At 40.7% G+C, this 22,546-nt stretch overlaps 1 protein-coding gene across 1 annotated transcript; it reads right to left on the bottom strand.

Moving 5' to 3' along the window:
• PLOD1 (procollagen-lysine,2-oxoglutarate 5-dioxygenase 1) lies at positions 1–21,061 on the bottom strand. Its single transcript, XM_075280001.1, has 19 exons — positions 20,904–21,061; positions 17,589–17,680; positions 15,718–15,830; positions 15,326–15,489; positions 14,932–15,044; positions 13,736–13,799; positions 12,452–12,549; positions 10,189–10,290; positions 9,854–9,988; positions 8,888–9,009; positions 7,668–7,772; positions 7,453–7,578; positions 7,035–7,176; positions 5,342–5,455; positions 5,191–5,256; positions 4,677–4,781; positions 3,384–3,530; positions 2,258–2,383; positions 1–2,078 (listed from the first exon to the last, which is right to left on the bottom strand). Exons 1-19 carry the CDS (start codon positions 20,974–20,976, stop codon positions 1,923–1,925), a joined length of 2,163 nt encoding a protein of 720 aa, XP_075136102.1. The 5' UTR covers positions 20,977–21,061; the 3' UTR covers positions 1–1,922.
• Between the last annotated feature and the right edge of the window lie 1,485 nt (positions 21,062–22,546).

Here is a 22,546-nt window from a genome sequence, read left to right as displayed (position 1 = left end):
TCACTGACAAAACAACATGTCTTTTAATGTAAAAGTCCTAACAAACTGTACAAAACAATAACCTCTATTGTGGAGACATTGAGGATGTGACTGCGACTAGAACAAGGGTTCACAAAAAAGTTGAAGATCCATTTGCGGCTTGTTACAAAATATACAAATATGACAATCTCAGAAGCTCCAGATCTCCAAGAGCTCACATAGAAATCTAAAGAAAAGCACAGTTGTAAGGCCTGGTTCACATATGCGCTGAGTATTCCGTACGGGGAGTCCGCTTGGGTGTAAGGCCTGGTTCACATCTGCGTTTGGTATTCTGTTTGGGGAGTCCGCTTGGGTGTAAGGCTGGGTTCACATCTGCATTTGGTATTCCGTACGGGGAGTCCACTTGGGTGTAAGGCCGGTTTCACATCTGCATATGGTATTCTGTTTGGGGAGTCCACTTGGGGACCCCCCGAATGAAATACCAAACGCATTAAAAAGCAGTGAGCAAAGAAGCCACAAAGATCCCATAGACTGTAATGGGGCCCGAGTGTTTTCTGCATGAATCTTTTGGAGAGAAAAGTGCTGCTTGCACTTCACAAATGTGAACCAGGCCTAAGATGGGACTCACAGACTGGCAGCGCTGCTGTGCTACACAGCATACATGTGGCAAAGTCATGTTAGTCAAGCTTCCCACCTTTTTATTATTCAGCTACAAGCAGCCATTCTGTGATTTTTAGCCAAGTCAATAACATCTGATATACTCTGCACACATGTATACCAATACTATAACACAAATGATGCTCGTACACAAAGAACACCTATAAAGGAAGGCAATAAATAAATCTCAATACTCCCTGATGATATAGACACACTGCTAAATAGCACAGAATGACATTGTGACAAGCCAAATGACCATAATACAGTGACCTCATAGTGGAAATCTCACTTACCTAATATACTGCACATCAGCATTTGCTCAGGCCCAGTTCACACTTTCTAGGGCATTACTAAAGGGGTTATGCCACGAAAATGATTTATTGTCTAGTCATAGAGAATACATTGCTGATCGGTGGGGGTCTTGAGAAACGGTGGTTATTTTCTTTCTCCCATTGAGAATGTAGCAGAGCTGGCAGATGTACCCCTACTATATTCACTTCAATGGGAGAGCTGAAGATAGTCGAGTACCATACTTTGGCTATTTCCAGCACTACCATTAAAATAAATGGAGAAGGACTGTGTCTGTATCCGCTACATTCTCAATAGGGGAGAAAAAACAGGATGGGTGGGGGCATCAGTGGTTGGCCCCGCTGACCAGCAATTTAACCTCCATGCTAAGCATAGAGGATAAATAATTTAGGTGCCATAACCCCTCAAATTGCTTGTGCCCCACTTTAACACTTGTGAACAGTGATAAACTAAGACCACCAGCTTTAGGCAATGCTTTTTTTTTTTCTTTTTTTTTTTTTTTGGGGGGGGGAGGGTTACAAACATTTATTAAAACTTATAGATATAATATTTTTAAGAATAAATTTCCCTTTAATATTAAAATAAGGCGGCCCCTCCTATCCTGCTCCTTACTGTCACATTCTGAGGTTGCATGTTCTATGCTGAAATGTACATAGCACCAGAAACTTTACAGACATTGACTGAAATAATAACACATTACAAAAGGGAGATCTGGAACCTGAGGAAGCATTAAATCCAATACACAGGGAAAAACATTATCATACAAAGGATTGGATTTGCCATTTGTTCTCCACCAAGGCTCGCTCAATGTAAGCCAATCTGAAAGAATTTTACAGATTCATAGGGTACTTATCCAAAAAGATAATGTTAATTGTGCCAACCAGTAATCGCTATTCTGCCAACATGGTCTGAACCTCATAATACTTCATCAGTGTTACATTGTAACTTCTCCAAAGTTCTTGTAAGACAAGTTCAGGTTAAGGATCCACGAAGGAGACTGCAATGTAACGGGTTCCTTTTGTGGTCGGGAGTCCCTCGTGGTAATGAGTCAGTCGTCCTGGGTGCATTAAGGCCCATCCTTTTCTTGGGGCCCTTATGGAACAGTTGTAACGGATGAATCTGCAGCCACCCCCCTGCACAAGAACATACCCATAGTGAGATTATATAAGAGATTTAAAGGGGTCTGACACAGGTAGCCCCCCCTTTACAAGTACTATATAGAAACAGTAAGGTTTACATTGTAAGATGGTTGCAAAGAAAACAATGGAACTAGACCCCGCAGCATCTTGTTGTATAATAATCTGTAACTGACCTCATAATCCTGTCCCACGCTGTTCAGGGCAATATTAATGGTGAAGGTCGATGCATCATGGTGAGGCTCAAGGGACGGCTGTTCATCAGGCTTGTACCGTACGACAAAGGCCAAGTCAAACTGAGCCTGCACCAATAAACAGAGAAACCATGATAAGAGAACTATCTCCTGTGTCTCTTAGGGCATTCTGAATAGTAGGGGAACCTTCATCTAACAGCAAGAGAGTCTCTCAGTTACAGACACAGCCTATTAAAGTGACCCCAAGACCATGTTTATCATGCCCTATCTGAAGGCAGCATTAGGGGGCGTCCGCACTTGCGACTGTGTCCACCTGGTGGTCAGTTTTAAAACCCATTAATTGAATGGGTTTTTAAAGCAAACCGCTGGTGCCCGATTGCCACCTCTCCGCAGGGAAACAGTTTTTTTTTTTTTTTTTGCACAGACACAAAGTCCTGCATGTCCGACTTTGTGTCCGTGCAAAAAAAACTGTTTCCCCAGGGAATAGGACGGAGACCCGGCGAGTGGACACGGATGCAAGTGTGAACGCCTTCCAAGTTAGTGACAAACACGCTGACTCCATTGACTACAGAACATCCTTTGTAACATGCAGTAGTGTTTATAGGATCACTGTTTATTAGGTGCAAAGTGGGAGCCTGGAGTCATCACATCCATGAGCAATGGGCTTTCCCTGCCCTCTAGCCACCAATTGTCATCTTTCTCTGTGTTACTCTGAACAAAGAAAAAACTGTTATTCAGAAGCGGGTGGCCAGGGCAGCCCCCTACTCAAATACTGAGGACTCAACAAAAGTACATATCACTGAGAGGACTCTGCGCTCTCATAGTGCTAGTTATCCACTGCACCCAATAAACTGCGATTTTATGAAAATTAGTGCATGTTGCCAAATGCCTTTTAGGCACAATAACAAAGATCTTGTGATTTCCAATCATTTATGAGGATTGTTCAGTTGTTTGGTCACCCCATAGATTACGGCTGACTGCTGGTGGTGCCAGCAAATATAATGTATCAGTCTATCTGTGGGGGACCCTTCTAAAAACAAAGGGACTACGGAAATGGAACATGCCCCTAAGTTTATTGGTTCAGTATCAAACATAAAGTAATACCTACATGTGTATAATATCCTGGAAACATTTTTTCTGTAATAGGAGCCACAAAATCCAGAAGGAATTTTTGCCATTCCTTTTCATAACCGACTTGGTTCATGTGAATGTCAATTGTTGGGACGTTTTCATATCCTCCCTGCAATCTTTGGTCCTGTAATGATTCAAAAGTAAGAAGATGGTTTAGAGGTGGAGCCAGATTATTTTTATGTAGTACCCTGCAACAGACTCTAGGTGGTGCTAGACATATTCCTACTGTTCACTTCTAAGAACAACATCATTATAATATCCTTCAATTCATGCAAATATCTACACAGTTTAAAAGGTTATTTGGGAAGATTCATTTTATTACAAAGTATTCGCTGCACTGGAGAAACCTCTTACTGATACAAGAGGGTCCCCTGGCGTCCTGGAAGTCTTATTTCTCAGCCCACTCTGCTGCTGCTCTGGTTCTCTGCAACAACACTGGAGTCCGCTCTATTCCGGTTGCAGGTCCATAGTATAGAATAGAACTGGTCATGAGACCAAGAGTCAGAGCGACGGGAATGTAGACTGAGGAGTGAGACCTCTACCCTCTATTGCAAAGCAAAAGATCAGGACACCGGCAGACCCGCTTGCATTTCAGTGACTGCTCCGAAATAAAATTCATGGCCCCACATAAATCTTTTAAGAGTGTCACTAGGATATGTCAACACTTGGTCATTGGTGGTTTGATGCTCAGTGACAAACTGCCATTTCAGCTAACTTAAAGGGGTATTCTCATGAATATAATCATATCTATATTTGTAGATAATTAAAATTGAAACATTTTTGACAATATAAGTAAATATTCTGCAGAGTTTTAAAGATTTCCTCTAAACATCTTAGTGGTGACAGTCTGTTATCTTGATTGGTTGCCAATGGATACGACCACAAACGCAGAAACTTTCTATGGTCTGGGACTTGTCAGGAACCCAGCTATGATTTTATTATTGTAGCTGGGTTATCAGACATGGGCATTACATGTATCAGAAGATATCCCGGTCACAATAAGGAAGTCATAACGGATTTTCTGACCTTAGAAAGTTCCTGCATTCATGGTCGTATCCGATGGTAACCGATCAAGACAACAACTTGTGACCACAAGATATTTAGAGAAAATCTTCAAAACTCTGCAGAATTTTTAACTACCTATAATTGCAAAAATGCTTAACTTTTAATTATCTTCAAGTTTAAAAATAATTCTGATCATGGGAATACCCCTTTAAGTCTAATGTGTGTGGCCAGATTTACACTTAAAGGGCACTTGTCTACTCCTTACCGAGTTACTTCCAGATGACCATTGACCATAATTTTCCATTTCTTCCACTATATCATCACATGCGGTTTCGGTAAATATTGGGAACCAGTACACATCTGGACATGGCTGAGAAGAGAAAACATTTTTAAAAATTCAAGACTCCAAAAAAAATCATACCCTAAAAATGAATATAAAGCATATTCCCAGCTATATATATATATATATATATATATATATATATATATATATATACTATATCTATAGAACAGAATTGGGTTGTAATTTTCCAGTTCAGCGAGTGGCCAAGATGAAGCTTGCTCAGGAAAGAACGTTGAAGGGGCTGCAATTCTTTGCCCTTATCCCATATCAGTTCAGATGTAACCTAGGGAGGACTATACTCTGCTGTTACTCCCAGGATGCTGGCATGAGGTTATCACCTAGGATTTTCATGTTTTACAAATCAGTTTCAGCATTTTGAAAATTAAACATTTTTCATTTTTCCTAAAAAACAAACAAAAAAACAAAAACAACTCACCGACTCTATCAGCTTCCCTTTGACAGCCAATGAGTGATTGGGGTGGATGTATTTTTCTTTCCAATCCTGTTAAATATAGATTTTTTTTCATCACTGGATGACAATTATGAAAAGTTCCAATTCCACTTATATTCTTGCAGGAAAACCTTACCTGGACGTTTTCGAAGATCTGCCAGAGGTCATTGTGGAGATGAGTTGTCTTATAGTTTTCCACAGAGAGGATGTGGCCAAATAACTGTCTGTTGGTTACAAACATGAAGACTCCCTGCAGGAGAATAATAAGAAATCAGCAGACACCTTGATATGTGCCACTACCATCAGAAGATGGTGCGAAGGGTAAATGTGAATAGCTCTCCAATATCAATAAAGCCTTAAAGGGGTTGTCCGGGATATTTTAGCACCGGGAAACGTAATATATATATATATATATGTAAAAAAAAAACCATATTCATCTGTCCTGGAGCTCTGGTGTCCCTCACAACTGGAGAGGACCTGTGATGTCACTCACATGTGCGGTGAGGGTGAGCAGAAGTCATCCCGGCTAGACCGTGTCCAGAAATTGGCAGCGGAAAATGAAGAGGAATTCTGCCGTGTGAAGTTATCTTTACACTACCATTATTACAGTCTGTTACCAGTCATAGGAGAAGTTTTTAAACGTTTTTCAAAATATATATATACTCAAACTATATATATATATATATACATTAGAGTGTATCTATGTAGTGAGAAGGCGACAGTCAGAGTACTGGAATGCCAGCATATCTCTCCCCAGGTTTCTAACATATGTGTGGTCCAGGTCTTGAGTAGGCCTCAGGTGTGCGTCCTGGGCTTGAAATTGGGACCTAAAAGGCTGCAGAGCCTGCACTTCAGGGCAGATCCTAGGACCGAGAGGAGGCACCTGGGTCTGTTCTGAAATACTGAGAGTCTGGTGAGACCGTGCTGTGCTATTTTGTTTGTTCGTGTGGTCGGTAGTAAGCCACAAGTATAGTTAGCTTTATACTGTTTAGGGCTGGTTCACACCAGCGCCTGATCTCCGTTTTCAGGTTTTGGTCTTCTGCTGATAGAAGACGGAAACCTGGCAGACAGTGTCCGGCCGTGAGTGTCTGTGAGAGTTTTGTGCTCTCCATGGCGAAACCATTTTTTTTTAACCTGACACAAAGTCCTGCATGTCCAACTTTGTGTCTGGTTAAAAAAAAATGGCTTCGCCGCGGAGAACACAAAACGCTCACAGGCGCTCGTGGCCGGACACTTTCCAAACCCATTCAAATGAATGGGTTTCAAAAGTGACTTCAGGTTTCTGTCTCCTTCCAGTTTCTCGGAGATTGGGCGCTGGTGTGAACCTGCCCTAAGTTAGTGCTCAGAATAGTACAGTTTTGTTTGCCGTTTTGCCTGAAGTTAAGGCTGTATTTATTATGCATTCAATAGTTGGGTTGCAGGACAGGGAAGTCTTCATTAAATAGATCCAACTCCTTCTCCTGATGTCAGGCCGCTGACCTTGTTTGTTTTTTTTAAATCAAGATTAAAACCAAAAATCACCCATAAGATTAAAAATATCTAAATTCTTACTTTTGGCATAATAGGTCACTGCTAGTATCAGTCTATATAATCCTCTAGGGGCCACACACAGTGTCACAGATCATTTGCCTATCATGGCTGCATCCTGAATGCTCTCGTATATCATTACAGCTTATCCTTAGCCGCTCTGACTTCCTTTAGGTACAGGGTAAGTCATTGTGTGCAGAAAAGGGAGCTGGCACAAATATCATTCAGGAGTCAAAAAAATCTGTGTGACAGCTTTTATATAGAATTTGTAATATCCATCTAAGACTGAATTTCTTACTGACCTTTTTGCGTAAGTTGTCACAGAATGCCATGTCAGGATCCAGATGTCCGCTGTGGAAGAGATCGTACTGGTTCAGCGCTTTGCGGAGGACGTTGCCTTGCACTAAGTAGACATTGGTGACGTAGGGGACATTCCAGATCCCACTGAAAAATCAGTCGATTATTTGGCAGAAACATTTACCCTATCTAATTGCTGCATCAGTAATATGTCTCAGACTATAGTGTGTGGCTTTTTGGTCCCTTTTTCTAGGACATATATAATGCTTCACATGCCCTTTACTCTCCCCTCATCCAGCAATGAGTAACTCATATTGACACATTCTTAGTATTTATACCCCATAGAGCATATTTAGGTCCTGAGTGATGCTGTCTATGTCCTGACCAATTCCCCTAAGACACGTATCATATTAATGTACTTACATTCTTTGTCTTTGAACAATGTCTATATAGTCCTCCGACCGTGCATAAAACCCGTCTGAACCCAGCGCACCCCAAAAGTTTGACCACAAGTCCTGACTGCGGCTGACCATAGGCACAATGACTGACCTGCGAAGAGATGAGACATCCATTACATCTACCAAACACTATCAATCTTTAGCCACATTCGATTTATGGCCTCCAACATGGTTCCTTACTTGTTCTGTTCAATGAGGGTCCGTAGCACGCTGGTGTTTTTGAGAACCACCTGGACATCAATAGAAAAGTAATATTCGCACTCTGGGTTCTGGCGGCAGATGTCCCTAGAGATAACAATATAAAATACATTTTATGTTTCATATCAACTCATTCAATACCCAGTCCCCTCTTCATTTCTGGAATATGAATACTCTATGTACACAGTCATTTGGTAGTCGCAGACACTTTCCCCTGCTTTGCAAATACTCTCTAATATATGTCTTGGCAGTATAACCTTATATACTGGCTGAGAAATTCAATATCTTGTTTCTCAAGACCTGGTGAAGGGAGCGGCCAGCCAGTAGACAGTATAGTTCCTTTGTACTCATACAAGCTGTCTTTTACTGAACATTGTGTCACAGCTCCATGTGCGGTTCTTTTACAACTACTCTCTATCCACAGGATAGGTGATAAGCGTTAGATCACAGGAGGTTCAATCCCTGGGACCCCCAACAATCAGGAGAACGGGGGCCCAAAAGTCCTGCTAAAGCCTCCATGTGAATGACGTGCCAGTGTGCTTGTGTGACCTGTGCTCCATTCACTTCAATGGGGATGCTAAAGATTGGAAAAAACATGAATGGAACGACAGCCACACAAGCGCAATGTCGCTTTATTCACAAGGAGATTTTTAATGGAGATTTACGGGCCCTGTTCTCTTATGGCTCCTAGTGATCTGACACTTATCCCCTATCCACAGAATAACAAATAAGAGTCTTGAATGGCACAACCCCCTCAACTGTAAACTTAGACTAGACAATGTTAAAATCTTCACTGTCAAGGCCAGCTTTACTCCACCTATTTGTTGGCTTAGTTTACACAAAAACATATATCAAAATTTTGACACAGTTTTTTGCGACACAAAAACTGACCTTAAGCAGCTCCCCTTTCTGGTTTAATTACTCTTTTTCACCTAAGCCACACCACTTTTCTGATGAAATGCAAATTGTTTTAGGACTATGGGGCATCTTTTTTTGTAAATCTGCCCCAATGTGTACAGAGTAGTGTAAGAGGATGGAGGCCACTTTATGAATGTAGTATGAAAATTTTTATTTTGAACTGGAGGATTGCTTTCAAACTTTTTTGAATGGGAACTTTACAGCGGCCTTATTGGTTGCCAATTTCTCCATCATCACCACAAAAAAAACAAAAAAACATTCTGTTATATTTACTATACACTTACATTCCTGCATTACGAGCTTCAGCAAAGTTAGCGGCTTCCTCAGGTCCTACATATTTGACGTTATTGTATTCTGTGTTGTGCACCTGTAGGAATTTCTCAACATGCCTCTGGTGATGGGGTTCCTTGGGGCAGAGGACAGAGGGTTTTAAATGTTAAAAGAGCCAGCATAGGGGTGAAACTCAACCAGTTACAATTTTTTTTTTTTTTTTTAAATGTAGATTGTGAGCCCCACATAGAGCTCACAATGTACATTTTTTCCCTATCAGTATGTCTTTGGAATATGGGATGGAAATCCATGCAAACACGGGGAGAACATACAAACTCCTTGCAGATGGTTTTATGCCCTTGGCGGGATTTGAACACCAGGACACCAGCGCTGCAAGGCTGCAGTGCTAACCACTGAGCCACCGTGTGGCCCCTCTCAACCAGTTACAATTGTCCAACCTCAACCAGTTAAGAATCACTGTTCTTAATCCAGCCAGTTGACGTTCATCTAGCTCAACCCAAGCACTCACCATTCTCCAAGCTCAATCCAGTTACCATTCTCCAATGTTGATACCCTCAGTTACCATTTACCCCATTTAATCCAACCATTTTTCATTCACCAACCTGAAACCAACCTATCATTCACCAATCTCAATCCAACCAGTTATCATTCACCAACCTCACACTATCCTATCATTCACCAATCTCAATTCAACCATTCATCATTCACCAACCTCAAATCAACCTATCAATCACAAGTGTCAATTCAACCAGTTGCCAGTCACCAATATTAATACAACAAATTTACACTCACCAAGCACAACCCAACCAATGCCATTATGAACCAAACCAATGTGCTTTCACCAAAATTAAACCAACCAGTCATTCACCAACCTCATCTTTACCAGCTACAGTTCACTACCAGCCACCCAAGCATGTAGGCACAATGGATAGTATCCACACATTGCAGCTCTGACTTACATGATTGGCAATGTAAAGCTGGATCCTTTTTTTTGGATAATGAAGGTTAGAAAGTCGCTTGAAAAATTCAGAAACAAATGGCGTTGGCTGCTCGATGAAGACGCCAATCACAACCAATGGGAAGGAGTCATCAGTCTATGAAAGCAAATGAGAAGAGACTTGTTACAATGAGAGAAAACTGCAAAAGACTGGCGGAGAAATCAGTAGAGTGGATCCAGGGTATCTAAAGGTGATGGCCAGAGTGAGAAAAAGGGTTACTGTGGACCAAAGAAAAAATCTAAACTACTTGGAATGTTCTGGATTACTTCAGGTTACTGGATGTTCAGTTGAGTTACCTGAAATCCTTCCAAACTTCTCAAGCCTTCATCACAGATGTTACAGCCAGTTTCAAAGGTCCACACACGAGGAATGTAGTTACCCAGGTAGTTCATAAGAAGCTGAAACAAAGTAGATGAAACATAATGAAATGTTTTGTACACAATGTCTCCACCAGCAGAATAGTGAGTTCAGCTCTGGAGAATAATACAGGTTGTAACTCAGGATCAGTACAGGATAATTAATGTATGTACACAGTGACTCCACCAGTAGAATAGTGAATGCAGCTCTGGAGTATAATACAGGGTGTAACTCAGGATCAGTACAGGATAAGTAATGCATTAAACACAGTGACTCCACCAGTAGAATAGTGAATGCAGCCTTGGAGTATAATACAGGCTATAACTCAGGATAAGTAATGCATGTAGACATTGACTGTACCAGCAAAATAGTGAGTGCAGCTCTGGAATATAACACATGATATAACTCAGGATCAGTACAAGATAAGTAATCTTTTGTGGTCAAGATTTTCTAATAGTTAAACAATGCACATTTAAGCCATAACCCCATTTTCTGAGTATCCACACCCCACATGTCTAGCTGCACCAAGTATTGTATAGTACGTGCAGCTCTGGAATATAATATAACTGTACCTCAGGATCAGTAGAAGATAGCAAGTGCAGCTCTAGCATTTACAAAGCAACTAAATTGTTTGTGTAGATTGAGAAAAAAAACCATAACACAAGTCTAGGAGATGGAGATCAGCTAAGCTGCAATACCACACACAGCCTCTGGACAGGTGTGTCGCTGTTTTTGGAAGAATGTCCAGTGGTCAAAATAACTGTTAATTTGAACAGTTAAACAAGTTGAAGATGAAATGATCTTTAAAAGGCATAAAGTTAAAGATTATTTATTATATTGCTTACTTATATAGCGCCATCATATTCTGCAACGCTTTACAGATATTGTCAATCACTGTCCTATATAGGAATCACAATATAAATTCCTTATTAGTATGTCTTTGGAGTGTGGCAGAAAACCTTTGTATCCCCGAGGAAACCAAGTTGCCCTTTCCTCAGTTTGAAATGTAATTAAGAAATGACACTGACAGGAATAGCGGAGGTCAAGATAAGGTCTGGAAGACTAAGAAAAAATTAAGAGATAGCTGCTCGTAGGATTGCCAGAGAGGTAAGTCATAACCCCCCGCTTGACTGCAAAAGACCTTCAGGAAGATTTAGCAGACTCCAGAGTTGTGGTATGTTATTCTACTGTTCAGCGATATCTGTACAAATATGACCTTCATGGAAGAGTCTTCAGAAGAAAACCTTTCCTGCGTCCTCACTATAAAATTGAGCATCAGAAGTTTGCAAAAGAACATCTAAACAAGCCTGATGCATTTTGGAAACAAGTCCTGTGGACCAATGAGGTTAAAATAGAACGCTTTAGCCACAATGATCAAAGGTATGTTTGGAAAAAATGGGCACAAAATTTAAGGAAAAGAACATCTCTCCAACCATTAAGTATGGGGGTGGATCAGTCATGCTTTGGGGTTATGTTGCAGCCAATGGCATGGGGAACATTTCATGGGTAGAGGGAAGAATGGATTCAATGAAATTTCAGCACATTCTTGAAGCAATATAACACCATCTGTAAAAAAGCTGAAACTGAAAAGAAGAGCACAAGAAGGAAGGAGGAGGAGGAGGTTGGCTTCTACAAATGGATAATGAACCTAATCACATGTCAAATCCACCATAAACTACCTAAAAAAGCATAAGCTGAAGGGTTTACCATGACCATCACAGTCCCCTGATCTGAACATGATTGAAACTCTGTGGCTAGACCTCTCAGAACCAGTCCATGGAAGATGATCCTAGAATCTCATGGAACTGGAAGACTTTTCCAAGGAAGAAAATCCCTCAAACAAGAAGTGAAAAACACTTGGCTGGCTACAAAAAGCATTTACAAGCTGTGATATTTGCCAAAGGGGCGCTACTAGGTACTAACCATGCAGGGTGCCCAACCTTTTGCATCAGGCCATTTTCATTTTTTACTACGTTGAAAACGTAAGATATTTAATTTTTTTCCCCAAAAAAAATACATTGTGAATGTGTCATCTTTATTGTTATACCTTTCTGAAGATCATTTTATCTCAAACTTGTTTAACTGTTCCCAAAAACAAGCATTTTGACCAGGGGTGTCCAAACTTTTGCATGCCACTGTGGCTATTTATTTCTAATTACATCCCCTTTCATCCCAGTTGCATTGATCAATATAAAAGCTTACCTTGGATGGTCCATTCCCATTTATTAGCACAGGCAGCGTGTCATAAACCAGATTCCGGGCTCTTACCCTTCCATTCTCAAATTTCAACACAACATCCCCTGAAAGAAAAGAAACCTAGATCACTTTCCAATACAATGATGGTGTTATATTTTGTATTTCAGAAGCTTAGGGTGCTGTAATGTCCCTTATCCATGCTTTACACTGCAGCCCAGCTTGTTCAGTCTGGACTATTTATGAACTAAGCAGGAAGTCTCATGAAGTGCTCCTCCATAAAGCAACTTTCACCTGTAAAAATGAAAATTGCACCAAAACCATGTGTGATTTTAATACACTGAGGCTTTCTTATTGCGGTGTTATTCCGCACCATGTATTTCTTGTGGTGTTTTTCATGATCATTTTCAATGGCTTTTTTTTACATACACAAATCTTTTTGCCATACTTTTTCCCCCCAGAGAAACCTATGAAAAATGCCAGAAAAAAATACCCGATGGAAAGACAAAAACACTGTAGTATGTTTTATATTTCTATTTTGTGAAATACGAAAAAATAGCATTTTTTAACTTTGTTTTTGTCTTGTCTTTAATTTTTTTGCATATTGTGTCCCCCATAAGGGTCATAATAAACCTTTGGGGGCATTTTTACTTTAATTTTTTTTTTTCTGTTAATTTTTCCTGTAATTGGGGCTAATTCATTAGCCCTATTTACAAGATAAATGCAGCCCCCTATGACTAAGGCCTGGTTCACATCTGCGTTCAGTATTCCATTCGGGGAGTCTGCTTGGGGATCCCCCCGCCAAATGGAATACTGAATGCATAGATAAGTGGTGAGCAATGAAAGCACACGGACCCCATAGACTACAATGGGATCCGTGTGTTTTCTGTGCGGTGTCCGTATGGGTCATGTGGAGAGGAAAGTAGTTCATGAAGTACTTTTCTCTCCGCATGTTCCATGAGGACACGGCGTGGAAAACACATGGACCCCATTATAGTCTATGGGGTCCGTATGCTTTCAGTGCTTACTGCTTGTCAATGCATTCGGTATTCTGTTCGGGGGTCCCCAAGCAGACTCCTCGAACGAAATACCGAACGCAGATGTGAACCAGGCCTAAGTACACAGCTATCAATATAGTCATACATTTCTAGGAGGAATAACAGAGGAACACAACAGAGAGCTGTAAGAAACTTGTTATTTTGTGGGGATTACGATTTAGTAAAACATACAAGTCACAACGGGTTCTCTTTATCCTCATTACACAAAACTGCACATTTGGTAAGATTTACTCACCCTCAGAACCATGAAGATTCTGGAAGATTCGACATCTGTGATCTAAGGTGATGTTAATCTTCTCCTGGATGAATAAGCAAACAGAAATAAGTTTTGCAGCTGTCACTTGTTATATAAGTATATTTTATTGTGTAATATGCGCATCCGTCCAGGCATGAGCCGCTTCTTCCTGAGCCGCTGAACTATAGTTTATGCCAATATGTCCTAACTTGTTGGAAGGCCAAACAGAGAAAGCAGTCACCGTGATTATTAAAATATTACATAAAATGATTCCCCTTACACTGCAACATACAGATAATATCACAGTGAATATATTATAGTGGATGCATTCATGTACATAGAGGACGGCATTATAGTAGTTATATCATTGTACATCGAGGACAGTATTACACTGTTTTAATTACTGTACATAGGGGGCAGTATTACAGTAGTTATAATTTTGCACATAGAAGGCAGTAATAGTAGTTATATTCTTGTACATAGAAGGCAGTATTATAATAGTTATATTCTTATATATAAAGGGCAGTATTATCGTAGTTATGTTCTTAGTATTATAGCAGTTATATTCTTGTACATAAGGGCCGTAACATAGAAGGAAGTAGTCACATTTTTGTACATAGGGGCCAGTAATGTAGTCTTTATATTCATCTATATAAAGATCAGTGTTACAGTAGTTGTATATAGAGGGAAGGATTTTATTTATACTTCTGTAAATAACACCCAGAATTACAGTAGTTATATATCCTTGTACATAGGAAGCAGTATTATTGTAGGTATATACTATTGCACATAGAAGGCAGTATTATAGTTGCTATATCCTTGTACATAGGAAGCAGTATTATAGTAGGTATATACTATTGCACGTAGAAAGCAATATTATGGTTGTTATTTTCTTGTACATAGGGACAGTATTATATCAGTTATATTCTTTTAAATAGGGGATCAGTTGTATCAGATAGAGCTGCTGTACAAAGTAATCTAAACAGTTTAACAAGCTAACATGGGAATGAAAAATGACAACCTAGTATCTAAGATAGAAATATACTCAAAGCAATTCAGCAAGTTAGTTCCCTACTTCCATTGCCCTTGACAACTCAGGGGAGAGCTACCCCCCAGGACAAAAAAACATTAATATTAATATAGTCACTGGAAAAAACATTGACTGGTAAAAGACAATTCCCATTGATCTCACTTACTCTTTTCACTGAGTCTAAGAAGATCTTGGTGTAAAATAGTTGGTCACTGATATCATCAGCTCCATCCCAGTCCGCTACCAGTTTATGCAGATGTGAAGCATAACCTATGAAAGCTGCAGGCAGAAAAAAGAAGTTATTGTAAAAGACAAAAGTAAATCAGTGTAAATGATATATAACCCACCTCCCCAATAATAAAAAAGTCATACTGAGAAATCAATGGCGGTATGTCAGCATATAATGATTGCTATGCTGGGGATTCCAGTTCCAAGTAAAGGAAACCTCAGACCAACATCTTAGGGGTTAAGGCACCCTAGCGAGCCTAATGTGGCTTTAATTCCCGGGAATAGTAGGAGATTCATCTCAATGGCAATTAAGTCCATTAATGAGAGTATACCTGCAGAGCCCAGGAAGCGCTTGCCCTCAAATACAGATGGGTATTTGGGCTCCAGACGTCGCTCAGGATATGCTACTGTTTCTGCTGAGAAAAGCACTTTACTCTTAGCTTGCTTGAACTTCTTGAGGAGTTCTGTGGGGCCTGATGCAAACACCACGTCATAGCTGTGAAATAAAAAAAAATAATTTTTTATATATATATATATATATATATATATATATATATATATAACAGATTAATATAAGAGTCAGACGACATGCAAAATTAATAGAATTAAGCAGTGAGTGCGCAGCATTGCTTCAGACAATCTGTGATATCACTGAGACAAAAAAATGCCTCATATCTCATGTTATGTGGCAACATTGAATACAGGGTCCATCTTTAGTGAATACCTTTCAGTGAAGAGGATAACAAGGTCTTCATTATCCACGTACTGCTCCAAAGCCGTCTTCAGGAGTCTGACTTTCTGCCCATCTCCATGCCATTCCTCTTCACGTCCCAGCACCTACAGTGTCACCATAAATAGTTAAGAGGGTTTCCTACATTTGACAACTATCGTGTATCCTCAGGATAGGGGAAAAATGTTTGATCAATGACTTCTCTACTGCTAGGACCCCCATGATCAATAGTGAGGAGGAGGTAACACTATATTAAATTATGACAAAATTAATATAATTTACTAAGATTAATACCCGTGTCTAGTGGTGTAACTAAACTCTTGTGAGTCCCGATACAAACTTTTACCAGACCCCCTCCCTACAGTGTAATCTTGATAGTGGCGGTTATGGATCTTGCAGCAGTATCTCAGATACTTGAAAGGGATAAAACTATAGTACCCACAACTGTGGTTATTAAGAATATAGTGAGTTAGCAGTGCAGCGCCCAGCATAGAAACAATATTGGGAGCTGCGTGTTCTGGTAAATATCTGATCCACTGGATCCTAACAGTCTAAGATATCAGTGGGGGTCCAACACCCAGAAACCCTGCTGATGAACTGTTTGAAGGGACCATGGCCCTTTAGCAAACACTCTTAACCCTTTACTATTTACATTGAAGAGGATCTGTTTTATATTGACCATTAGACATTATTACAGTCTGTACTAATCACACGTCTGCTATAAAACAGATGAGAACTGACGTAAATAGTGAAGGGGTCCCACACAGTAAAATATCTTTCCCAGAGCCCCTCCCAATAATATAATGCTCTAGAGTGGCCCTGCACAGTATAATGTACTCCACAGTGGCCCACACACAGTATAATATGCTCCACAGTGGCCCCATACAGTACTGTATATTGTGCTCCACAGTGGCCTCCACAGAGTACTATATGCTCCACCATGGTCCTCACACAGTATAATATGCTCCACAGTTACCCTGCACAGTATAATATACTCCACAGTAACTCTACACAGTATAATATACTCCACAGTGGCCCCACACAGTATAATATGCTCCACAGTGCCCCCCCCCCCCCCCCCCCGTCAGCATAATCTGCTCCACAGTGGTTTGGAGTCTGGATATCTGACCTGTGGATAGGTTATCAGTATGAAAAATTTAAATCTGTGCACCCGCAGATCAGCTGTTTTTACCTAACCACAGCTCCTGCCATTGTTTACATGCTGGGAGCTACAGAGCTCGCTTGAATGGGACACTGCCACAGTGACTCATAATTGAAAGACATGTTAAATGAGCACTGCAGCTCCCAGCATATAAACAATGTTAGGCTACGTTCACACCAGCGCTGGGTTTCTGTTCAGGAATTCCGTCCCCCATTCCACTTGAAAAATGCGGAGGGAAAAGTCCTGCAAGCAAGACTTTTCTCTCTGCATCTTTCGGGCGGGAACCGGGTGGATCCCATTATAGTTTCTGCGGGTAACCGCTTTTTAAGCAGAATGAATCTCCATTTTTTTGGTTCCTAAGCAGATCCGAAGAACGGAAACCCGTGAACCTAGTGTCAGAAGTTAGTCAGCTAAAAAGAGCTGATCTGGTCCCAAAATTCGGATCCCCGCTGATCTAAAATTGATAGCCTCACATAATGATAGTAGATAACCCCTTTAAGAATAAACAATATAACACTGAAATTCCCCTGAGATCATTGGCAGAACAATCGAGATCAGGACAATTCTCTTTGCATTGTCCTTATTCTTTGCTACTGTAGGCTATGGATTGTTCCTATTTGTTTCGTCAGTCTTTAAGTATTTCCTGTCAGTCTTGGAATTCTTTGTCATAATGCTTGGGGGTCTGAAACTATTTGTCACGCACCTTTACTTTGTAGTTGAAGCACTGCGCTGATCTCTTAAATCTTCTAAAGCCATCTGTTTCTTCAGTGGCCACAGTCAAGACTAAGAGGTTGTCTGGAAGGAGAAGAATAAGCATAAGTAGTCATCATTCATTCATTCAGCAAAATCACTAAAACTATAGCCGAATGGTAGGTAATGTGGAGGCAGCCATATTGTGGACTGAAGGAAGACACAAGGAAGTGCACCTACATGACTCACTAGGTACCAGTGACATCACTAAAGATCACCAACACTTAAAGATGCTTTTCCCTGTAGATGATTTAGATTATTATCCCCCTACCCACAGGATAGGGAGTAAAGATATGATCACTGGGGGTTCGAAGGAACAGGGAATACCAAAATGCTCAGAGCTGTGTTGTATATGAGTCTCTAATACTCCTTTCACTTCTACGAGACTATTGGAGATCAAAGTTAGAGGGATTTACAGGACTTATTAACTGATGAGCCTTCTTTTTAGGATAGGTCAAATGAAGATCATAAAAGGATCAGGCGTTGAAACTCAGCTTTACTAACTCTTCTTTTCTCCAACATCATCTGCTTGGTTAGAGGAGGGAGAGCCCCATACATCTCAGCTTGTCCTGCTGAAATCTGAGAGTTCTAACAACATTTCTCTAATGTGTATGGTGGCCTGGAAGGGGTCAGCAGCTACAGAAGAGGAACTGCTCACATATATGAGTATAGTCACCAGTTCCTTCCCTCGGACAGGCGAATATGTTTTTTTTTTTTTTTTTTAATGTTTCATCTTCCCTGGTCTCCTCCTTGAGTCCTGAATTTTGTGGACAACCCCTTTAAGTGACACAGGTAGTTGTGCCATTGGTGTTATTGATGATTCCTTAATCAGAACATTTCAAGCTAAAAGGGTTTCTCCACTACAAGACATTTATGGCGTATCTATAAGATGAGCCTTGAATGTCTGATGAAGGTTCCTGAATGCTGGGACCCCACCAATCCCAAGAGGGATTCTTTCTAGCCTTCCATGCCTGAAGAAGAGGTTGCATATACAGTATATGTATTGAAACTCCCTTATGGGAAATAGGAAACTGGGAAACAGCCAAGTCACTGGGGCAGCACCAAAGCAGAGGCGGTGGATAGTAATGGCTAATAGCTGCAATATGTAATACAGAATGCCAGTAAATGTCACAAAGCATCTGGATTTGCTCTTCCATTATTCAAACACAAGGAACAACAATATTGGAAAAACATCGTGAGACCCAACATTTAGACTTATACTTGTTAGTGACAGAACTCGGACCCTTAAAGGGACACTAATCTCCGACTACATCTCCCTTCCCTTTCTGCTGCAGAACTAAAAATAAAGCATGTGCTCACTGGTACCGTCATTACAGGAATTTTAGCAATAAGGAATTTTATTTATATCTACATGTGGAATATCAACCGCTCCTCTTATAATATCACTGCTCTATTATAAGTTATTGGCACTAAAGGGCATTCCCATGAACATAACCATATTTCAGTTTTACAGATCTTGTCAAGTCACCTTAGTGATGACAGTCGTTTGTCTTGATCGCTTGCTAATGGATACAGCCATGAATACAGGAGCTCTCTATGGTATGGCACCTGTCAGAAACCTAGCCATGATGGCTCGTATGTAGTGTCCCTATAGGATAACCTGTCCACAATAAGGAAACCATGGCTGGGTGTCTGACAAGTCCCAGACTATAGAATGTTAGTGCATTAGTGGACGTATCGATTGGCAACCGATCAAGACACAAGACGGTCACCACCAAGATCGTTAGAGAAAACTGTAATGATTTATTTGTATTTGCATAAATGTATACCTTTTAATGGTCTACATGTTTAGTAGCTCTGTAAATACATCACTATGCTAATAGAATTTATAAACCTAAAAATTCCTTTTTTAATGTGTTCTTGGAAAAAAATAAAAGTCTGGTACATAAGACAAGGAAGGTATTTATGACAGGCTACATTCTTTAGAGTGTAAGGACCATGTGTGAGGTGAACATTGACAGTATAGTCTGCGCTGAGTATTATCGGTGGGCTGCCCAGTGTTGGGGCTTCCTGCAGCTCTGGTGAATGAATGGTGGTTTTTGTTCTCATCCCCCACCTCATTTCACACTCTGTCTACAAAACTGTTCTGTGTATTTTATACAATGCCCAACCTGGTCATGGAAGAGGACTAGTTCTAGAAAACCTTTAAACAAACAACCCTGCGTAATATAACAGCACCCCATTCCACCTCACCCCGTGATCAGCCAGTGATGGTGACACTAGACCAGAAACAGAACATATAGCACCTATGTCAATTATGTAATATAAGACGGAAAGTGGAACAGAGTTGGAAGCCCCCCTTATAATGTGCATATGCTCCAAAAGGACATAGGGGACAAGCCTTTTATCAAAATAAGCCAATCTTATGAGATAAAATTGCAGCATATTATATCTTTCCATCATTATTAATGGTGTTTGCTTTGCATCCTTTTCCATAACCCATACTGTAGATAATATTAACTCCTCGACCACTCTTATAGTAGCCGATGGTGTAGGGCCGACTGCCTACATGCATTACACAGATGTCTGCACGTTTCAATAGCAGTTATGCAACGTTACAATCACAAGGAGTTTGCTGGGGCTAAATATGCAGAACCCACGTTAAAAAAATTTAGCTGTTTTTACTTTTTTTTTTTTTTTTTTTTATACAAGTGTATTTTGTAACTATCTACTGTTTTTGGTCCCATATCTGACCATTACAATGTGAATTATTGGACTGTGATTATCCCACAAGTATAGATGGACATCCCGGAAATAAGGTATAATAAATAACATCCTGATAGGGAATATAGATTGTGAGCCCTATATGGCATAGTGCTGACGATATCTGCATAGTGCTGCGGAATATGATACTATATAAGCAAAATAAATAAACAGTCCATTGCGGGGACAGGGTAGGAATTGTTTCCCCTTTAATAACATTTACTTAGTTATTGTAACTATGTACCCGGGACGGTGCCAGCACCCAGTGAGGTCCCTGTAGGTGTCATCTCTATATATGACACTGTGACAGCTAGGTGACGATTCCAGAGAGTTCTGCGTGAGAGATGGGAAGTAACAGGAATTCCAGCAGAGGACTTCAGTATACAGGGGGCAATGCCCTTATGGATGCCAGCTACACATGCATGAGACATATAAGAAGTATAGGACCACCATAACACTCCACAATATACAGATGTATCTAGTCTACAGGGGGCTGCACATGTGATTTTATGCAATGATGCAGATTTCCAGAGACAACACTCACCCTCTGGGCTGGAGCCAAGGGCCCCCAGGGGCACACAACCAAGGAGCAAGGTGATCAGGAGTCCCAGGAACATGTCGCACCATCCACAGAAGCTTCCACTGGAATCCCAGGGACCCCCTGCCTCCCCAAGACTCTGCCACGCAATGACCACGCCTACCGCCGGCCCGACTCCCGTCACTCACCGACACTCCCGCCGCTGATTGGCCCAAAAAGTTGACGCTTCCCACCCAAGCTATGACAAGGGAACTTGGGGGACTCGGTCACGCCCATCGCCTTAGGCTGGGTAATACAGGGTTAATGCGACTTTTAATGGAATATTCTGCATATTAGATGCATTTTATATATCATCTGGATCCATTTATCACACAGAGTCTATGAATGAGCCTTCAGCTCAGTGCCCGGGACTGCTACATGAAACCAAGGCTGGGGATCATAGAACTCAAGAAGTTTCCAGATACCTAGCCAAAATGCAAAGCCAATGCAATGTCAGCTCCAGCTTCTGTGCATTGTAGGAAGGTGGTGAGTGACAGCTCTGGAGTTAGTGCATGCTGCACAATGTACAGGCACAGAGGGCAGCTATAAGGTGCAGTGCACAGCAGATGCAACAGCAGCACAGGCTGCACTATAGACAGATGCTCTGCTTCCTGCCAGTCACTGCTTGTCCCAGCCCAGATGTTGTACTATGTACGTGCAATACGTGAGAAGTGTGCAGACCCCATAGAAGACTCCTCAGCACCAGGCACACAGCAGCACATAGGAAATAGCATGTATATAGACATTCTATATGTGCAGTCATGGATTTCTGCTTATTGTACACCATTATTTATTTGCATATTCTTTTAGTTATAGATTAGAATTTTTCATGTAATAGTAATGCATTTATTCTTTATATTAAGCAATATATTTATATCATTAATGTGCAGTGCTAAATATTTCGGCTGGTGTGAAAAAATATTTTCAAAACTAGACGTGTTAATAATTTATTGTCAATAAACAAAATAAAGATAATGATCAAAAGATAAATCTAAATAAGAGAAATAAGATAAATCTAAAATCAATCAATCTAAAATCAATATTTGGTGTGACCACCACAGCATAGGTACAAAGTTTTTGTAGGAACTCGGCAATGAAGTTGTTCCCGCCATCTTGGAGAACTAAGCAAGGATCTGTGGATGTAGGCTTGCTCCATTCTGTCTGTCTCTTCATGTAATCCCAGACGGACTGGATGATGTGGGGGTCATATCATCACTTTCAGGACTCTTTGTTCTTCTCTGCTGAAGACAGCTCTAATAAATAAGGCTGCATTCACACTGAGTAACGCTGGCGTTTTTTGTGCTTATTTTTGCACATAGCGCCGCAATAAGGCCGCGTATATGCCGCGTTTGCGCCATTCAACGCGACCGCAAAATAGCGCGGCGTATACGCGGCATTAACGCGGCGCTATGTGCAAAAATAAGCACAAAAAACGCCAGCGTTACTCAGTGTGAATGCAGAGGGCCTTTCATGTCCTCTGACATGGACGGTATTATACAGTCCTATGAAAAAGTTTGGGCACCCCTATTAATCTTAATCATTTTTTGTTCTAAATATTTTGGTGTTTGCAACAGCCATTTCAGTTTGATATATCTAATAACTGATGGACA

The sequence above is a fragment of the Leptodactylus fuscus genome, chromosome 6 (genome assembly GCF_031893055.1).
Source record: "Leptodactylus fuscus isolate aLepFus1 chromosome 6, aLepFus1.hap2, whole genome shotgun sequence".
Classification (NCBI taxonomy): Eukaryota; Metazoa; Chordata; class Amphibia; order Anura; family Leptodactylidae; genus Leptodactylus; species Leptodactylus fuscus.
Note: the sequence above shows the minus strand (reverse complement) of the source record. Positions and strands in the feature narration are given on the sequence as shown.

Bases quoted from the DNA above. Each gene is read 5' to 3' on its own strand.
- PLOD1 (XM_075280001.1), bottom strand. From the start codon at position 20,976: ATGTTCCTGGGACTCCTGATCACCTTGCTCCTTGGTTGTGTGCCCCTG. The intron at 7,579-7,667 runs GTAAGGAACCAT...ATCTCTTCGCAG, and splicing joins ACCCTCATTGAACAGAACAA to GTCAGTCATTGTGCCTATGG. The intron at 4,782-5,190 runs GTGAGTTGTTTT...TTCTCTTCTCAG, and splicing joins AAGGGAAGCTGATAGAGTCG to CCATGTCCAGATGTGTACTG.